Source organism: Miniopterus schreibersii (genome assembly GCF_964146895.1).
Source record: "Miniopterus schreibersii genome assembly, chromosome: 6".
Classification (NCBI taxonomy): Eukaryota; Metazoa; Chordata; class Mammalia; order Chiroptera; family Miniopteridae; genus Miniopterus; species Miniopterus schreibersii.
The window spans coordinates 56952450-56973357 of record NC_138107.1 but is presented as its reverse complement, the minus strand read 5'-3'; the positions used below and the strand labels follow the sequence as shown (position 1 = coordinate 56973357).

The 20908-nt window shown below is 43.9% G+C and overlaps 1 protein-coding gene across 1 annotated transcript; it reads right to left on the bottom strand.

Moving 5' to 3' along the window:
• Positions 1 to 7: 7 nt before the first annotated feature.
• On the bottom strand, positions 8 to 10934 carry CCN6 (cellular communication network factor 6). Its single transcript, XM_081141623.1, has 5 exons — positions 10840 to 10934; positions 8098 to 8392; positions 4441 to 4683; positions 1326 to 1519; positions 8 to 291 (listed from the first exon to the last, which is right to left on the bottom strand). The coding sequence occupies exons 1-5, from the start codon at positions 10885 to 10887 to the stop codon at positions 10 to 12; spliced, it is 1062 nt and encodes a 353-aa protein (XP_080997749.1). The 5' UTR covers positions 10888 to 10934; the 3' UTR covers positions 8 to 9.
• Between the last annotated feature and the right edge of the window lie 9974 nt (positions 10935 to 20908).

Genomic DNA, 20908 nt, shown 5'->3' with positions numbered 1-20908 from the left:
TGCTTGGCTTTATAGGATCTTGAGCTCAGAAAATACATCTCCTGGATCTCTGCAATTTCTCTGACATACACAAGATGTGATCCACAGCATCTTCCATTTAAATGACCCTTCATTTGGGCAATCAAATTGAATGGTAATCATTTTAGACTTATTAGGAACACAGCATCTCTTATCCAAGCATATTCCACAGAAAGTGGGTTTATAACTCTGAGTGCTTGAACATCCAGAAAAGACAAATTTTTCAGCTTTGAAGAGTTGGAAAGTAGGTTGACAGGTTTTTCCTTTGGGGATCTAAAAAGATACATAACATTAAGAAGTCATTCTTCAAATTTGATTACAATAGTTTAGAAAAGTGATACTAAACAGAACATTTTACAACACGAACACACAGACATAAATTATTTCCAGGGCATTAATAGCTGCTATTTAGTAACTTTCAGCACTTTCTTTTCTACCTTTAAAATCCCTTCTCACCAGACGTGTCAGTCCTCCCTGTCCTGGCTCTGTCATGTTATAGGACCCAGTCCCCAGTGATTATTGCTGTCTACCTTTTACCTCGCTCCACAATAAATGAAAATTTCTCTGTTTTGTTTAATATCAAGAGCTAAGTCTTATTAAATGTTTATTTACCTACAAATTAGCAAATTCCCTTACACAGCTCAGACAGTTTTGAGTGCAGGAATAGGTGAATAAATATGTTCATCCCTTTAAAACTGAGTTAACTTCTAATAGTGAATAGCAGGGATGAGAAGTGTTTGTAGCATTTGTAAAAATTACTCTTGAGACGGTCATATTGCATAGTTCTAGAAATAAAACGAACACTAGTTATAAGAGTATTTTATCAACATTGATAAGTACTATCTAAGCACAGTATTTTAGAAATGATGTGGTTCCCCCTCCAAGTTGGTGATATTTAACTAAGATCAGAACTTCTGTGATGTCTATAAAGTCTGTTTTCATAATTATGTAACAGTCAAAATCTTTTATCCATTGCTTTGATTTCACTACATAAAATTAATATAGAAATAAGTTAGATTCTAAAAAGGATCTACTCTTAAAAAACAGTTGGTAGAGTACTGTAACAGTTCAGGCTGATCATGACCCGCACTATTAAACAGGTGATAAAATTTTCCCCATAAAATGCAGTTAGAGTAATAACTGCTTTCTGCTGAGATAGTTTGACTTTAAGAGTTATAATAAGGTGATTTTATTTTTATGAGACCCAAACACCTTCCATCCCTCCAAAACACACATATATGCGCACATATTTTACAGGACTCTATTAATATTGAATTATAATGAAGTTAAATCTAATTAAACTTTACCTTTACTGTCTTTAATATATTACTTTCACAAGGCTGAATATAACACAGTCTTTTCTCTTTTCTCATTTGACAGCTGTTATTTTCATTGGTTACCCTGTTCGAAATTCCCATCCCACATGTTCTGGAGCAAGGGGTCCACTTCGTTGCTTGCACAAGACATTTTCTTTTCCAAATAAGTGGGAGATGCCTATAAGCTAAAATAAAGGTGGGAAAGTTCATGTGTTTACATATATATGTACTCATGTAGATAGATTTTTTTAATCATTTTTAATAGTAGTTAATAGATCTGAACCTTTATTTTTATATAATGTAACTCAGAATAAAATAAGCTTATGGTCTAATTCACCATTCTCCCACTCCCAAATTACTTTTCAGTCAAGTGTTACAGCCCAATTTTTTAGAAAGAATAAAATTCTTTATCTTTGAAAAACAGAATAGATACCATTTGCTTCTTTCTGCTTAGCCCATCCTCTGAGTACTAAAGCTTATGTTCTGATGGATATCTGCCTTTTCTCTGGTTCTTGCCTCATGCTTGATATTTCCAACAGACATTGAAATAGACCGTAGTAGGATTAGGGAATTTAAAATATCAATCAGAATGATGTGGTTTTAATGTTAAATTTCATGATATGTTAAAATCTAAAATATAACAGTTATATTTGAGAATTAAACTATCAGTAAAACCAGTTATTTTTCTTCCACTTGTTTTAATCTAGTCTTGTAGAAAACATATTACACTGAACTAATCTAAACGCTCATATGTTAAGTCATGGCAAATGTGTACTCTATTTTAGTCACTCATTCGCTGCGGTGTCAGGCCTGTGGTATCTCTCCATTGGCTAGCCATTTCAGTCACTCGGGAAGGCATGGAGAATGAGTGGATGGACGCACTTATGGATGGGTGGGTGGGTGGGCAGACAGACGGAGCCCCTCCGCGGCCTGCTCCTTAGCAGAAACAAAGGGCTGAATAAAGAAGACATAAAGAAAATACAAGGAGAGCATAACCTTCGTCCACCTCCTTGTAAACCCACTGGGAGCTGCTTGTTCTGCTCATGGATGAATCTGGCCCTTGGTTGATTTTCAGCAAACTATAGATGGTTTATTGTCTCAGAGCGTTTCCTGAAGGTTAATATGCATCCTAAAATGGGAGCTTTGGGAATAACATTGTGCAGTGTTCAACTGCAAAATTCTGGCTACATTACTTCAAAATGTCAGTTTAAACCTTGAAAAAGACCCCCCAGAAATGCTTTCTTGATAGGAAATATCAGTCACTGAAGTATGTGCTATCTTTGTATAAAATATTTTAATACTGTTGTCAGTGTTATTACAATAGGATGTTGCAATTGCACATAGAACTGAGGGTGAGGAAGCAGAAACATGAAGATACCTGGAAGGTAGACAACAGTTTAAAGACCTCAATGCAGGAAGCAGATTAAAAGCCTGGCACGCATCTGCAATAAATAAAGGTAGGTTAGATTATTGTATTACTGATAACCCCACTTAAAGTTAAGCCAAGAGCTGCAGTTCAGGAATCTGCTTAACATTCATTAAAAAGCAAGAAAACTAGAAGAGATTTTTAAAGAAAAGTTTAGTGTTTGGTGAGCAGTGAGAAAAGCACAGGGGCATTATGTCATTGCATGCTTCATACTGACCAAGCAAAAGCTAGATTCTAACCAGAAACCATCTGGAATTAACCATGTATATAAATTAGTATCACAAATATATCTTAAAGTGGGTATTTGTCACTATGCTTAATTTTAAACACCAAACTCCTGTTTGGGCCCATAAATATAGTTTCACAGTTAAGCAGAAGAGAGATATTAGACTGAACATATAGTTTCCTTTGAAACTTACCTACGCCCAACTCTCAATTACCAGATTTCCTTGAGTGTTTTGTTTTGTTTTTTGTTTTGTTTTTTGTATCAAAGCACTAACCAGTAAGAATGACCATCTGACACCTCCAACCAGGTTCCAAGTGAACCCACTGAAACTGCTCTCACTCTACAAATGAGACCAACAAGGTGGTCTCTCTCACCGAAGAAGTTATAAGAACTTATATTAAGTCACTCAGATCCAATGCAGAAAACCAACTGTTATTGTACATTCTGAAAAAAAATGCAAATTCACTGCAACCTATTAAATTTTTTTCAAATTAATAGGCATAATTGGAATCCCTGAGGACTTTCTTTTCATATAGTTAGTTTTTAAATTTCTAAAACTTACTTCACATGATACAAGTGAACTTGGGAGTTTTTAGCATAAGTATTCTGTATTTCCTTGGCATCTTTCATTCACTAAGCTCCAAATTTCAAGAAAAATGCATTGATTTCTGAATGAAAACACAGATGTGAATAATAACCAGGCATCAGTTTTGCACTTTTTAAGTCCTTCCTTATCTGTGCTTCATATGCTGGCATTTTTGAAACTCCTGTCCCCAGAATACCCTGGCACTGAAATGAGATGCTAACCTAGAGCAGACCAGAATACAAAGTTTATGAATATACTGACTCTAAATGACAGGTGTTCAAGATGAGAAACAAAGAGTCTCATTACATGTTCCTGACTACATACATACCTGGGCTACCCACTTAAGAATGCCTAGGATAATTTTACATCAGTAGTTTTCTATTTTTGGAAATAATATTTATAAATGCAAAACATATCCTCAAATATTTATAATCAGTAGCCTTCCATTTCTGCTTTTATCAAATAGAAAAGTCGCCTTTGAGAATTTTCGGAACTGGTGGTTCACACTTCTTGCCCATACATAAGAATATAAATAACAGTTTTTCCAGGGTACGTATAAACAACATTGGGTCCATTTTCCTGAGAAGAGGTTGAATGGGAATAAGCCAAATAGGAGTTTCCCTGACCTAGTAGAGCTTTTTAAAATGGGAATATTTTACTGGGAAAAACTAACACATTACAAAGTTTCCTTTTCAGATACTCAGAATGTAAGTGCCTGAAGCAGAGACTGAGTAAAACTGCACATTCCAACTTAATCTCACGCTGGCCGCCCATCGGGAAGTACTTTCTGAGCACCTCTGGTGCATACGAGGAACACGAAGCAAAACCACAGTAAGTCAGACATGGAAAGTAGTTCTACTTATGGCACCTGGCGTTGTTTTGTGGGTTGCTGAAAGCTGCTGTTGTAATGGTCCCAGGCCACAGTGTGGCTGAGCAGACTTCTTTCCACCTTTAGCCCCAGAGCAGTGACTGTCAGCCAGCTTTGGTATGAACAAAGGGGTGCATCCAATGGTCCCACTCACACAGAGGCAGCTAAACAGGGCGTTGGGCTGAAATACTTGGCCGTTATGATAATGTACCCTGTTGAACTCACATCCCACAGCTACAAGGTCTGAAAAGAGAAAAAAGCAGAATTGCCAAAGAAGCCATAACTGATAGTCTCACCCTCCCATCATAAGCCACAGAGGAAACAGCTATGTCCTTTACAAAGCGTATTTCTCGATTTCTTAGGCCCCATCTGGAGCCTCCTTCACAGAACATCTGTAAAAGGTGAAAATGAGACATTAGCATTACATTGTAGACTGTGAGCCTCAAAGGGTGGCTTCCAGAATTAAAACCCAAGTACAGGCCCTGTTCTGGAGTAAAGTTAAAAAATCACAATGAGTATAGCAGTGAGATAAAGATTGTAAATCTGAGCGATGGGCCGGGGGCTGGTGAGACTGAGGTTTCCCCAGATGTCCAACAATGGGATAGGACATATTCTTAGGAAGTTAAGACATGTGAATGGCTGAAAAAATTTATAATTTGTTTAACTATAAGTACTGCATGGTAACTGATTTTTTTGTTAAGAGAATTAGGGGAAACTTTCACGACCTCTGAGAGGGATTCCTGGCCTGGATCGGCAGTTTTCAAAGTGTGGCCCACCGATCCCTTGGCGATGCCTGATGCCCTTTCAGAAAATCTTCAAGGCCAGAACTCTTTTTTGGAGTACTAAGATGTGACTGACTTTTTTCACTGTGTTGATATTTGCACTGATGGTGCAAAAGCAATGGTGACTAAGACCATTGGCACCTTAGCATGAATCAAACTATATAGGTCAATCACTCTATTTTTCCTTGCCGCGCACTTGTACATAAACGCACTGTAACAAAAAGAATGTCCTTGAAGACATAGTAAAAATTACATTTTTAAAAAAATCTTAACCATCAAATATATATCTTTTTAATAGTTTTTGTAACAAAATGGGAAATATATACACAGAACATCTCTGTAGGTATTGTACCACGGTACAATAGTTATCTTAAAAGCACCTACACTGTTGTTTGAGTTGTGGGCCAAACCAACCACTTTTTTTAGTGGGAATTTCATCTGAAGAAATGACTGACAGATAAACCATGATTATTCAGACTGGGTATTTGGCAGACATTTTCTTGAAAATCAACAAAGTGAGGCTGTAGCTTCAAGCAAAACAACTGACAGTATTTATTGCCAAAGATAGAATTCAAGCTTTTAAGCAAAAATTAGAATTTTGGAAAACTTGTATCTACCTCTGAGAACTTTATAGCTACCCAATATATAGACTTTTCTGACAGAATTAGGATTAATGTGATTTTTAAAAATATTATATAATTACATGTATCATTTGGAATTTCTACATAACCCATTGTTCCAAACTGATATTTTCTAAATAACCAATGCACAGTACAAAATTATGCATGAGTAAAAGACCCATCCCAAGTAGGTCTAGGATGGACCAATGTATTTTAATGTCACAGAGATTGATATTGATGTGGTTCACTGATGTGGTTTTAGATTCCATGATGCAGCTAATTTTTTAGAAACTACCACTTTTCAAGTTTTAATATCATATCAAAAAAGAATATTCACAATTATCTGAAAAGTCTGTTAAAATATTCCTTCCTTTTCCAATAATATATCTGTGTGAGGCTGGATTCCCTTCATATATTTCAACCAAAACATCATATAGCAGTAGACTGAAAGCAGAAGCAGAGAACCTAGCTATCTTCTGTTAGCTAAACATTTGATTTGCAAAAATGTAAAACAATCCCACTCTTCTAATTTTTTTTGTTTTGGAAAATAAATTTTTTTCATGAATTACATATTATTCCTATTAATTTGCAATATTTTTGTTATTTTTAAATGGGTTAGCAAATATTTTTAATTTTCAAATCTATTAAATACCAATAGAGATAACTCACTTAAACAAAAGCTCTTTGGGTCCTCATTAATTTCTAAAACTAAAGGGGTCCTCAGACCAAAAAGTTTAAAAACCATTTATGTACATCATACATCAGCAAATTTTCTGTAAAGGGCCAAATAGTAAAAATCTTAGTCTTCACAGACCATTCAGCCTCGTCACTACTACTGGACTCTGCCATTAGAAAGCAGCCGTAGACTCTATGTAACTGAATGGGGGTGGCTGAGTTCCAATAAAACATTATGTATAAAATCAGGGGAGGGCCATGATCTGGCACCAGAGCTTAGTTTGTGACCCCAGTTCTAGATCATCCTCACCCCCAACCTCATGGCTACGCTCTGTTAAAATACTCATCACAGTATGTGAAATGATTTGTGGAAAGATCTGTCTGACACAGTCAACTCTGACAATGTGAGGGCGGGGCCTGTCTCTCCCCCCTCCCCGCCCCCTGCCCCCACGTTGTGTCCCCAGCTGCTGGTCACTAAGTGTTTGTCAGATTAATGAAACAGCTTGCCCAGCACTGTTTGGAAGACAGGAGTGTCCTGAATGACAGAGTCGGTTAGGTCATGACTTCTCTGTCGAGTTTCCACAAATAAAAGCTAAAGTTTTGAGCCCACTGTATACCAGACACTGGATTATCCTCATTTATCCTCCTAGCAACCCTGTAAGACAGGAAGCGCACATAGTGTAAGTGAGGCACAGAGAGGTTAAACATGACCAAGCTCACCCAGCAGCTGGAGCCCAGGACTTGAACCCATGGCCTACATCCTAACACAGTGATGGCAGGGGCAGAGGGCTGTCAGACTGGAGTGGCTCTACATGTGCAGCCCATCTCCAAAGATTTGCTCTTACTCCGTGCTCATAACCAAACTTCTGGGAGTAATTTACCTTTCACTTGTGGGAGTAAAAGCCTTGGGCTTTTCTACAAAGTGACTGCCCAGCTAGCATGACTATTTCTTTTCCCTTAGAAATTTTATTTCTTAATCCTAAATCGACATCCTGCATTACTGGCAAAATGTAGGTTTAGATGGTCTCAATCACACTCCAGAGCTAAGCCCCATAAAGCTGAGGGTCAGGTTGTAACTTGGGGTGCCCCTACCTTCTTTTTTACAGATCTGCTTCAGTAAAACATACAGTAACTTGATGGTTACTTGGTAAGGCTGAGATTAAAGCAGTATGTCTGAATACTAAATAGATATCCTTACATTTTAAGCAAGATTACTTTTTAGTTATAGAAAAGGCTGAATTCAGACTGCTTTGGGCAATATTAACAAAAACTGTCATTTTGAGGAACTTTAAGAAATCAGACTCTATTTACATAATTTCTTGTATTTTAACCATTAAAAGCAATTATCTGAGAACTGCAAGATTACTTCAATGCAATTAAAATAACAAGTTTCTGAACGTGTGTAAACATCTGTTCATTTCACATGGTGTCAATGGGACAAAGCTAGTCCCATTGGTGCGTAAAAACTAAAGCCACCTTATAGTTAGCCAAGCTAAGCCGATCATTCCAAATTAAGGTTGCAGAAAAAATATCCTGTCTAGACTCAGCCTTTTCTAGCAGGTTCAGAAGAAGACACTTACATGCATACACTCCGGTCTCGTACCTAGGCCTGTCTGCAGAATAGTCACAGTACAGCCCTTTGTGTGGGTCGCAGAGGTCAGCTTCATTGCAGATGTCCCCTGGCTGCTTGGCACAGATTTTACAGCATCCACAGCCATCCCTCACCAAGCTCACTCCAGGAGGGCAACTGGGCTTCCGAGGACATCTACAGGGCCACTGACAGAACTGTTTACGATGATGCACTTCTGATACTTCTCCAGGCCTTCCTTCAGGAGTCACGTCTAATGGCCCCGTGCCCTGTGCCCTGCAGCAGAACTTCATTTGATGATAAAGGTGATGTTAGAAATGATTCCTCAAACTAATTTCAGAGGCTTTATAGAAATAGATTTCCCCCAAATTGCTAAGCTATAGTGTAGTGAGTTATAATCATCTCTCAGTATTTGACACAGTCACTCTCCCCTTCAGCTTTTCTTCACTCGGCTCCCAGCACTTCACTTTCTCACGCCTCCTCTCACTGACTGCTGCTTCTCAGCCTCCGTTGCTGGTTCCTTCTCGACCCCATTTCTCAACACTGGAGCCCTCTGTGGTTAAGACCTCTTCAGTATCTTCCCTCACTATATCCCACATCTCCCACCCACACCTCTCTTCTGAACTCAGACTCCAACTGCCTACTTAACAGACCTCCTCTCTCAGGTATTTGATGGGTATAGCAAAAGTAACATGAAAAAAACCAAGCTCCCAATTTTCCCATCCAATCCACTCTTCACCCCTATTTGAGCGGATGCCAATTTCATTTTTCCAGAATACCTTGGAGCCAGGTCATTGTTGACGCTTCTCTTACATTCTACTTCCGATCCCATCAGCCTACAGGCACTCTATTTCTTAACAAGCCCCCTGCCGCCGCAGTGATGTAAGCCACCCTCATCTTTCTCTTAGATGGTCAGAATGGTCTCAGGTTCTCCGGGCTTCCCCTTTGTCCTGCACATTCTCTGCTCCGAAGAACGGTGAGCACGCGGGGAAAAGAAAACCCTGGTGCACTGTCGGTGCGCCTTCCCCTCAAATTTGCTGTGGCCTTAAAACTGCTGTAAAAAAACCAGCTATCTTATTTTAGAAAAGGAGGAGGAGGGGGTGGGGGAGAACAAAATGCCCGGAGACAATACTGAAAGGAAAAAAAACACTGTCACCCTGGAGTTCTATCTCCAGTAAAACTATCTTTCAAAACTGAAGATGAAATCAAAGGCATTTCCAGATAAACAAAACTGAGAGAATTTTTGCCAATATGTCTACCTCACAAGATATGCTAGAGGAAGATCTTCAGTCTGAAGGGAAATTACAATGGACAGTAATTCAGAAATACGGGGAAAAATAGTCTCGGAAATGACAAATATGTGGGTAAAAGTAAAGAACTGTATTTTTCTCTTTTCTTCAGGCACTGATTGTTTTCAGAATCTCAAAACAAGAGCCATCAGAATGGTGAATAGAAAATGAGAGCACTGACAACGAAACTGAGCTTCAGCATAGCTCTGTGGTCTTAGATAATTTTCTCCCATTTATTTGATCTCTGAGCCTCAGTCCTCCTCTGTAAAAATGGGATTAAGAATAACCACCTTACAAGCATTCAGATGATGACGAAAGTGGCTAGCACAGTGGTTGGCACATACGAAATGTTCAATAAATGGTAGGTACCATCAGAGCCCTCAACAATTTATAATGGCAAAATTCATCAAAATAATACTTCCTCATCGCTCTATCTATAGCACCTTTTTATGTTTGTTTTGGTTTTTATGTGGGGCACATCCATGTTGTAGCTCTCAATCCACAGTAATGACAGGACTTTTCTCAAGAGCGGTGGAACAAGAGAGGCAGCCCCCTCTCAACTTCTTCTGGGGAAATGTGCCCCTCTGCCTAACAGTACCAGCGAACAAACTGCACCACTGAGGTTCTTGTTATGGTGCTTGTAAGATCTTAAACCGCTTCCTATATAATATGACCATTTTCAATCCCACGTTTTCTGATATATCTACTACTTACCACCCCAACGAGGTGTTAACTCACAGACACGTCTGTCTGCAAAGTCACCAGATTTCAAAAGCTGTCTTTCTTCTATGCAAGCAATAACCTTCACCGTGTAAATAAACCCACACGTAATTCACACTGTTTTAATCTTCTTATTAAAAAATACTAAGGCAATGAATCGGTCACGTTAAATTAAACTTCCCTTTGGTCTGTTGCTCGAAACATGTCCAAGTCTCCATGGACTGATTCCCTTTCACGACAAGTGAGACACACATGGGTTGAGAAAAGACAGGCATAGAATGTTTTCAAAATATAAGCGTCTGTTCCAAAGTGCTCCTTTCAGACAAGACCAGGCTTCGCTGCAGAAAGGGCCGGGTTCCTGTTTCCCAGGGAGAGCCGAGCCCGGCCCGAGCCCCGGCCACGGCCCGCAGGGCGCACAGGGGCCCCGGCCACCGCCCGCCGGGCGCGGCTCCGGGCCGTGCTCCGCTCCAGAACAAACACACGCACGACTCAGGTTTCCGAGCTGCCCGAACGCATCGGAGGGCGGATTAAATGCCACTACCCGAAAGGGAGAAATGTTTTCCACTGCCTCGCAGAAGCTAATAAACCGAAACAGAGCCTCATTTGGAAGGAAAATGGCCCCGTCCCCTGAAGCAGCCCCACACGGCCTTCCCCTCCTCTCCCCGCCTTCTGCGCGTTGAATCAGCGCGGCTAGCCTGGCCGGGAAGGGGTACGGAGGGGCTTACCTGCCACAGGGCCGCGGGGAGCAGGGCGGCCAGGAGCAGCCCCCGCATGTTCCCGGGACCGGGGCGCAGGCCCGCAGCGCAGCCCGCGCGGGCGGCCGGGCTCCCGCGCCGCACAAAGGCCGCCTCTGTCCCTGCCCGGCTGCACCCGCGGCTTTGCCCCCGCCTCGGCGGGTCTGTGTCAGTGCCCTGTTTACTTTCTCCCCATACCCACCTCCGCGGGCCGTGGAGGGTGCCAGGAGGGCGTGGGCACCTCCTCCCCGGGCGAGCCGGCCGATCCAGGCGGCGCTTTCCTTTGAGCAAAGGTTCCAGCTGCTCCTAAAGCCCAGAGCGGGCCTGGGGGCAAATGGTGAGGCTCGAGGCGCCCGCCTTCTCTGCCCTGGCCCTGGGGCCTGGGTTTGCCCGCGCCAGGCCCTCCCCGTGCTGCCTCGTCCCCACCGGCCCCCAAGCTCGGGGTGCCGCCGGCTCCCGCCCACGGCCTGCGCCGGCCTCCCCGCTCGCATGGCCAGTCTCCAAAGGCCTTCCCTGACTCCTCCAGCTTCCAGACCCCCCCCCCCACAGTGCCTGAACGGACCTCCCTCACGGCACATTCCCCACGCCGGGTGGATTATGACTGGGGGAGAAAAGGAAGGGACACGGTGGAGGGTGGGGCGTGGGGGCATCTGCAGTACCTGGCCTGAGAAGCCCCTTTCTGTGGCCACAGTCCCACCACAGCTAAGAGTAAAGTTAACCCCGCCCTTCTGGGGCTAAAACAAAACAATTATGCTAGTGGCAGTCATTCATTTAACAAATTAAGATTTAAAAAACCCATATTACAGATGTGTACCCCTTCTCCTGCTAATTCTCACCTCCCTGGCACGTGTGGGCACCCCATCTCCTCCTGTGTCTGGCCATGTGTGACCTTTGCCTATCCTACTTAGGCGACCTCGGGCTTTGTTCATGTACGTTGATGTGCATCTGTGAAGGGGCTTTGTCTCCTTGTGGATGGAGTTTCGGTGCACCCTCCTGCCCCCCTCCCAGGGCCTTCCTCTGTTCTCTTTGACCTGTTACCTATCCTACCTTTTCCTGCTACCTGACCTCGCCTGGACTCCCTGCTCACCTGTGTTTCTGTCCAAGGCAGTCACAGCTGTATAAAGACAGCGAGTCACACTCACTCAGGCCTGTGCTGAGGGTCTAGGGAAAACCTGGGCTTTCTGCCAACAACACAGAATCTGGGGTCCTTGGAGAGCCAAGGACACTGCGAAACATGCAAACAAACCCTAGGCAGCTTACCAAGCAGTTAATTAAACCATAATTATACAGACCGAACAACAAGGAATACCCAGTGTAGTTTTATGGCATCAACTCCTTATCCTGCCTCCCTAGTAAATAGGTCAAAACCCAAAATGGCCCTAGTGAAGCAAAAGGTGCCTGCTTTGGTCCAATCTGATCAATTTCTTTCTAGCTTAACACCATTTGATCTTTAGGTTCCCGATATCTGTCCATGAGGATGGATCATTTCTCATGTCCTCGCTGGTCCACCCAAAGCAGGCGCGTCTCAGCCCAGGACCAGCAGTTCATCAACTACACGCCTCCTGCCCAGCTCGCACTGTCCCGCCTGTGATTTGACACGTCTGTGCGCTGCTTGAACTTAGGAGACTCATGCTCCTCCCATTTGCTCCCTGTGAAATGCGGGCAGAAGCCACCATTGCTCTGGAAACAGCTTCCCTCCCTCTGCATTATCTCTGCCATGGGTAGGAGAAGGTATCATATTCACCATCCTTACCTCGTGGTAGAAAAGGACCATCTTAGTTGAGAACTAACTTGTGAAGCCTCCCCCAGTGCGCAGAATTGATGGGCATTTGGTTACTAGCTGTCACCTGTGTTCAGGCATCTCCAGCCGCAGGCGTGCTCTTATTAAACCATTCCAAGCCTGCTATGGGTGGATTAGGTGAACGTGATATTTTCAGAGGTTCAGACAATAAGAGCTATCACGGTGTGCATCCTGTCCTGAGCACTTTCCTCTATCACCCCATTTAACAGAATGCTAATCTGTCTAGGAGCTCATTTCACCAGTATTCGGCTTGTGCTGTGCCTTCAAACAGACGTGGTACTGAGCATAACTAATATTTACAGCATGTTTTGTGATTTACAAGGAAGTTTCACATGTATTATCTTTTTTTTAATTTCACAGCTCAGTGAGGTAGGGGAAAGCAGTATTACCTCTCTCATTTAACAGATTAAAAACTTGAAGTTAAGTGATTGTACTTAGTCAATAAAACACTTAATCCCTGCCCTCTAGAGCTATGTAATCTGCAAGAGAAGACACTAAACAAAGACACCAAGTATCCATAATTAAATGGAATAAAGGCCAATAATGAACAACAAGAAACTGTAAGAGAGAATGACAGGTAGGAGCTAAGTTAGATTAGGGGGCACAGAGACCTCTAGGAGGAAGAGTGATTTATCGAGTAGAGAGATGAAGCCAGCTGAAGAGCTGGGGAAGACTGCTGCTGGTCCAGCGCTCTTTCCACTGGCAAAATGCACACCCCTGATGGTGACGAGCTCCATCTGCAAAGAGCACATCCCACTGCTCTTCCCATGAGATTCCTGAAAGCACGCTATGAGGCCCGTCATCACAGCTAGCACAGTCCCTTCTCCTGGCTGGATCGGCCACTGGGGGCAGGCAGAGATCAGAACCCACACCTCCTGTCAGCACACCTGGCGCAGGATGAGTTCTCCTTTCCTGTCCCCTCTCCCTTCTTTTCCTCTTACTGGTTGTGGAGATGGAGGTGTTGTTAGCCCTGAGAAGACACAGGCATTGTGGGTGTGTCATGCACTGCGGGGGTGCTGTGAGGGAGGGAGGGTCGGTGTTTTTGCATCAATGAGACTAGAGCTGTAGTGATAACGGCAGCTAACAATAAGTGCTCGAGGCGCCCCATCATTGTGCTCAGTGCTGTGCCCGTATTGACTCAGAACCTCACAGCAGCGCCGCCAGACAGGTACTGTTAATACCATCTTTGTTTTATGAATGAGGGAGCTGAGGCACGGCCGCATGGACAGCAAGAAGTGGAACCAAGATTCCAAGCATTTCACCCCCAGTTCTGCCGCCTCTCCGCGTGGCCTGTCATTCACATCACATCCTGTAGCAGGATGATTTATTTTACTGATCTGCATTGTAGTCTCAACGTTTTTCTTCCTCCTGCTCCCTTCTCTCATTTTCCAGAAGTTAGTAAAGCCTTTTACATTTTCCTCCATCCACCCTCCAAGCAGAAAAAGGACGCTGCTGGCATGCTTTCTCTTGCCTTTTAGGGAGGCTTGATCTCACTGAAGAGGTGATGCTGGGAGAGGAGAGAGGGGAGAGAATTTGAGGTCCGAGAGGAGGAGGAAGTGAGTGAAGCTGTGGCTGGGTGAGGACTGGACGCTCAGCTGTCCCCATGGCAGTGGAAAAGCCCAGAGGAACCTGGGGTGCCATAGTGCTCCCAGGAGACTGACCAGTGCCAGGGGTCCGCAGTGGCAAGTGCCCGAGGAACTCTGTGTGCGTGCAAAGCCTTTAGTACTTGCACACACCTGGTCTGTCAGGATGTGGGAAGACAGCTCGGCAAGTGAAGACCAGAGAGGCCTGGCCCTTTCCTAGGCACCAGCAAGGTCTCCTGGGTTGTTGTTCAACCTCTGATGGTGTTGGTGATGGGATCAAGGGGACTGCACCAATAATAGCTTAAAATAAATTTATCTGCAGGTGGAGATGGGAGGGGGTGGCTAGGACCCAGGTTTCATTTTCATTTTAACTTTAATTAAAAATTAATTAAAATTTTCATTTTAATGAGAAAGAAATGGATATTTTCTATATTCCTGGATTTGTGGAGTCACAGTCCTACTTGCTACAAAATATCGTAAGTTTCACAAAATCACCATTCTCCTTGAGCGTATACTCTCCCCTGAAAAAAATTGCAGGCATTGGAACCAAAACCAATGCTGGGGCCAGGCACTGGAACCAAAACCAATGCTGGGGCCCTCTGTCCGGTCAACGTTGGCTCTCTATAGGCTACCAGCAGGGCTTGCAACTAGATCTCTGATAATTTGCAGCCTGGTGGCTACTGCAGTCCCAACAGTGCTGAAGGACATTTGAATGGCAGCTGATCAGTAAAAACTTGTTGATGACTTTAAATGGCTCCTTTACATCACCCTATAACTACTAAAGCTAAGCGTGTCTATAATTTTGCTTACATTTATTTAGCCACTGCATCCTGTCGTGCCCGTTTTCTATTATTCATTATTGCACTTCTCACTTACTTTTTTCCTATACATATATCTTCTGTTAAATGCATTTCCAACTTTTTTTACAAAGCTCTAGCCTCAAGATCTCAACATGATTCTCATGAGACAGGCATGAGCGCATAGGTATATCCTGTCTTCTTCCTCCACGGACCTACACGAGCCTAGTTTACCAGCCCCTGTGCATCCTCAGAGGGGTGGCACTGTGCACTGTGTGCTGTGCGTGCTAAGGCGCTGCCAATGCCCCACTTCACAGGGAGGGCTGGAAGAGCTGCCAGGCTCGGCTTGGCCTCCCACCCAGCTTTTAGTGAACCAGGTCCAAGAACGAGCAGCCCCCTGACAACCGCCAACTCTCGGCCCTGCCATCTGCGTGGGCCTCACAACAGAGTCTCCTTGAAAAGAAACAGGTGCCCTCATTCCCAGGGCATCAAAAAGTCAGGCTGTGGCCCAAGGAAAACAAGGCCAAATACCTCAGCGGGGTCTAATTCACTTTGTCACTTGGCCCTATTAGTCTGGTTTGCAGGGGGAGCCCTGTGTGGGAAAGAGGGCTGCCTTAATCAGATGCAGGCATTGAGAGCAGCCACATGAGAAGCAGGAAGGGAGAGGAGAGGGAGACAAGGTGTTTTCTGTATTTCCAAATGTGGGTGGAGCTCATCTTTCAGGGAAGGAAAAGCATGCATAATGTGGTGTGTTGTTCCTGGTCTTAGAAATGATTGCCTGCGTCAACCATAATCCAATCAGACGGACAGGCCCTTGGCTGGGTGTCAAGCATGCTGGACTTGGAGCCAGAAGAACCCAGTTCGCATCCAAGCTCTGCTACTTACGAGCTCACTGACCTTGGACAGTCTCCTCCAGGCCTCCCCACCCCCAGGCTTCTTAACCTCTCCAATCCATCCTTGACACTGCTGCCAGATTTATCTTCCTTAGACACAAATCTGACCACGCCCCTCTCCTCAAAACCCTTCTTTCACTCCCCCTTGCCTGTGGAATAAAATCCAGCTCCTGGGTAGCATGGTGGAAGGCTCTCTGTGACGCAGTGACCTCCCCTCGGGCCTCTCCCCTCCTCTAGCAATGCAGGACTGCTGTGCTGTGAGTTCCCCCTGCCTCTTGCCTTGGCTTGTGCTGTTCTACCAGGGGAACCCTGCCCATGAACCATCCGCTGAGAAGCCTTCCCAACCAGCACCCCAACAAAGTTCCTCAAGCCCTTTGTGCACCACCGCTGGGCCTTGTAAAACCTGTACTGCAATCGTGTATCTCCATGGAGGACTGCCTGGTGTAGCTAATAAAGACAATGATAATGGTAATGATAAGATAGCCAGTTAAGTTTTCTAGTGTATAGCAGACATGCATATACCAACAGTCATTTGTTGTTAACCTGAAACTCAAATTTAACTGGGCATGTATCTGGACTTCCCCTACTGGACTGAGTCAGGTCAAAGTGGAGACTGATGAGACCTGTTGGTATAGTCTTGGTCCTCACAAAATGACTGGCAGGTGCTTGATAATCTTTATTTACTTTACATGATTGGCACTTGGAGCTTGGAGCCTTAAAATTATCCATTTTTCAGGAAAGTGAATAAACATTTCACTCACCTCTTTTTTGTCTTCTAACATGAGATCTGCTCTCGGAGGCCGTTGCCCCGCCGCGCACTCTAGACGGCAGTTTCTGACTTCCAGACCCGACCTGCAGTGAGCACCGACGGACTCTAGATGGCGCAATGGACCCGCTCCCCAGCGTCGGGTGGCCGCGCGCGCGGAGAAGAAAGCGGCGGCGGTTCTGCCGCAGAGCCCGCGTTGCCGCCCGCGGCGCCGCGGAGGTGGGAGGAGCCCGGCGCCCTCGCGCCGTCTCCCGCAGCCTCGCGAACGCAGCTACGAGGCGCTTTCCGCATCGGCAAAGCCCTTGGATGTGTGAGGGCGGAGCTCTCCGCCGCGCGCATTGTTTCCTTCCTTCGCCCAAAGCTGCACCTTTCCGTGGTCAGAATGCATTTTATTTCACAGTCACTGTGAGTAGCGGCACCAGAGAATCTCAGCTGTACTTTTGAAGGCCACTGCCTTTTAAATAAACATCTGCTTAAAAATATTACCGAATGTCATGAAAAGACAATGGAATCGTGCGGGGTGGGGTGAGGATGTTCACCACCCAATCGTAAAACATTCTCATATAAACAGGTGCAAATAGTTTGGATGTAAACTAATTTAATTATATCGATTTAACCACGGCTACATTTTCAGCCTGCATTGCAACCAGAAATCTGCACATTCTAACAAAATAAAACAAGATGCTCTGAAACGAAGCCGTGGGTGGGGCTTCCGTGGGATCCCTGGGTGGCATCGCTCCCTCCTGGCCGGGAGAGGGCGATAACCCATTCAGACAAAAGGGATCACACAAAGATACCATACACACAAACATTTTATTGTAACAGGAAATTGAAAATATATGTTCACTCACGAATCCTTTTATTGGGCCAACACCTTTTCTTTGAATATAGATTTTCTTATTAGAGTGCTGTATTGTTCTCTTTCTTTGCAAACCACATACATAATTCATCCTCTATGTTGTCTCATTGGGTTTCCTGTAAAATGACAATGCAAAGCTTCTTGAATCAAGAATCCTTCTAGATACTGTTCGGATTGGTAACCACCAAATATAATTCAACACACTTTGTAAAGACTCAACACTTCATTGAGTCTTTCCCAAGCATTACTTATAATTTTCATTGGTAATACACCCCTCTTTCTCTGTGTACTCGCATTAAATTTTCAGTATCAGCGACAAATATCCTTCCAGCCCCCAAGAAAGTGCCTATTACAGTTGTACACCTTTTTTTTTTACTATAGAAAACAAGTATCTCAAGTTTATGTGATGCAAATGTTGGCTTTGAGAAAACAAATAGAGAAGCAAGTCAAAAAGTCATCAGCAGGAAGCATAGCGGTGGGGAAGGAAACCACAACTCACAGCTCCTGGGAGTCTGAGGGCATCTCGGGTGAGCAAGCCTCTTCCTTTAGGGGGCTCATTATTTCAGAGGAAAGTCCATGCCATTGGTGAAAGCCTCTGCAGCAACACTGCCCAGTAGATGCTCTGCAATGATGGAAACAGTCCCTAACCTAGAGATAGATACCGTGCTTGCTATTGGACACTGAAAATACAGCTGGTGGAAGTAAGGCGTGAATTTTGAATTTTGCTTAATTTTAATTAATTTAAATAGTCATACGTGGCTGGGGGCTAGCATGCTGAATAGCACAACTCTGTAGTCATTTTCTCTGTTAATCTATGATTTATACCTCACTTCCTTCCATAAAGGCTCTAGGTTAGCTTACCAAAAAATCAAGCACAACATGAAATAGGAAAACTGAAAAAATTTCAGTGATTAAAAAAAATAAAAGAAGAAAGCAGTTCCTTGAAAGAGAGCAGAGAATTAGATGTTCCCAGACACATGGAATGAGTTAGCCATTGCCTTTAAAAATTAAATTTATTTCTAACTTGCTGGAGGTAAGGCAAAAATGAAAAGTCACACAAGAGGCAAGGTTGAAATCTGTAGTTAACAATTGTTTGGCTGCGAGCAGCCCTTATTTTCTGGGAACGGTTGACCTGCCCCTGAAGCCCCCAGCCCTCATAAATCTCATCTGCTTAGTTATGGCAGAGTCACTCAGGGTGACCTTACCCCTAGCACCTAACCTTACCCCAGCACCTGCAGTGACTGGCCAATCACAGTCATTTCTTTGAGAGACTGGACTTGGGCCATAGGAAGGTGTGATCTCACCCTGGGCTGATGGACAGCAGATGTGAAATTCAGGGTCCATGGAGTTGAGGGGCAGAGGACAATGATCTGCACCAAGGCAGGAGAATGCTCTGGGTCGACACCTGCTCCTCACTTACTAGTTGTGTGGTATTGGTCACATACCATAACTTCTTCAGACCTCCTCCTCTGTAGATTGGCAGTGATTTAAGTTCAGATTTCATAGAGTGATTGTAAAATATAAATGCAAGGACATAATAAGTGTTCCACAGATATTACTATTAATTTTAATAACATTAGGGGCAGAATTCCAGCGGCATTCAAGTTACTGGACTTGTGTCACTGCCAAAGTCTTAGCAATTATTAGCCCTTGGGCTCCATGACATACACTCCTCCCCGCTAATCTTAAAATAATATTTCTATTTCCCTTAAGTCAGTTTGGGTTGGGTTCCTGGTAACTGTATTCAGCAGAGGCCTAACGTGTTCATCCTTCTGTTTGGAAGTCTAACTTGTCCTCTTTCCTATGTAGAAGGCCAGGGGCACCTAACCTTCCACAGTCTCTGACCACAGGCAAGGGGCATGAATAGGGGGACTCAGGGAGACACAACCTTAAAGTTACTATCTGTAGTGAACATTTGCTATGTGTTTGGCTGCCCAGCACTCACACCCTTTTCTTATTTGAAAATAAATCTTCCAGAATATGCCTTTTGGTGGGAGACAGGGCCCATCTCCTACTCCAGGAGCTGAAGGTTGCTAAATGACACTTTTCTCTGTCCCTTGACAGCTACCGTGTCAATATGTGACCTGGGCTGGGCTAATTGAATGCTCCTTTGGAAGGAGACCACCAACATGACTTATGCTTGTCATCGCGACAGTGGTGTTGATGTTCAGAGCCCGACCCTAAAGGGGGCAGCGCCAGTGTTGACCAGATGTCTCCTTTGACGTGACCCTCACTGGTTCCTCTGTCCAGCCTTCCCCTTTTCAAGCCTAGTTCTGCAGCCTTCCTATTGATTCCGTGAGCTACCTATTATGTTTCCAGTGAATTCCTTCTCTGCATAAGCTAAGGAGGAGGGGGTCTTTGGGTTGTATCCAAGAACCTTGCTTTTCCCTTTGACCCCCTCGAGTAATTCAGTGACCAAAAGCAAACACAGCTTTTGGGCTCTGGCTGCATTACCATCAACTAACATTACTGCTCCAGTCCCCAAGGCGGGTATGTTTCTGTCAATTCTTGCAGGATCCTATGGTGCTTGGACTGCTGCTTGGCCACATTGGCCTGATTATTATACATGGCACAGCCTGTAATGGAAGAGTCCAGAGGACTGTGCAGGTACCAGACATGTTGCATTGCTCCCAAAATTACCAGTATCAGATCTTGGGCTGATGATGTACTCTGGAGAGAGAAAAGTAAATTGTCTTCAGAATGACTGAATTTATACACAAGTCAAATTTTCATCTTCTATGTAAAATGGACGTGCCTGAACATCTTATGATGATCTTATCATTTAGATTAATAAATTAGTATTCTCTACTGATAAAACATTATCTTATAGTTTTGCATAAAGTTCTTCCTGGAAACTTTTAGTTGGATGGTTTATCCACTGTAGGTTCTTCTCTGAATTTTAGGTGGACAAGGGCATATATACCCAATGCCTAGGACTCCTTCCAGAGAACAGAAGACAGTAAGTGTTGAATAAGGGAGCTAATTAATGAGTCAATGCATAAGCACTTTCCCAGAGTGGAATGAGGAGTCAGCCACTTTTCCCCCTCTCCCCTGCCCCCTGAATGACAGGCCTTCCATGAGCTCGGTAATGGAGAAAGAAAGAGCAGGGCTGATGATCCAGAACATCTTCTCATTACAAAAGTATGAGACTGTTTTGGTCTGTTTGTTTTTCATGGTGAGGAAAATTCACAATTAAATCCTTCTGTTAAGGTAACAAGCAGCAGAATTAGACTCAGACTCAAGCTGTTAGACAGTCACTGATGGGGCGGCCATGATCATGTATGAAGGTGGAGTTAGATGTGTTAACACAACCCTTTACAATGAAGAGCTCACCTCTGGCATTTGAGGGTTCTACCTAACT

Excerpts from the sequence above, each read along its gene's own strand:
- CCN6 (XM_081141623.1), bottom strand. The coding sequence starts at position 10,887 with ATGCGGGGGCTGCTCCTGGCCGCCCTGCTCCCCGCGGCCCTGTGGCAG. Across the intron at positions 4,684-8,097 it reads CGAGACCGGAGTGTATGCAT|ACCTTGTAGCTGTGGGATGT; the intron begins GTAAGTGTCTTC and ends TTCTCTTTTCAG. Across the intron at positions 1,520-4,440 it reads AACCCACAAAACAACGCCAG|CTTATAGGCATCTCCCACTT; the intron begins GTGCCATAAGTA and ends CCTTTATTTTAG.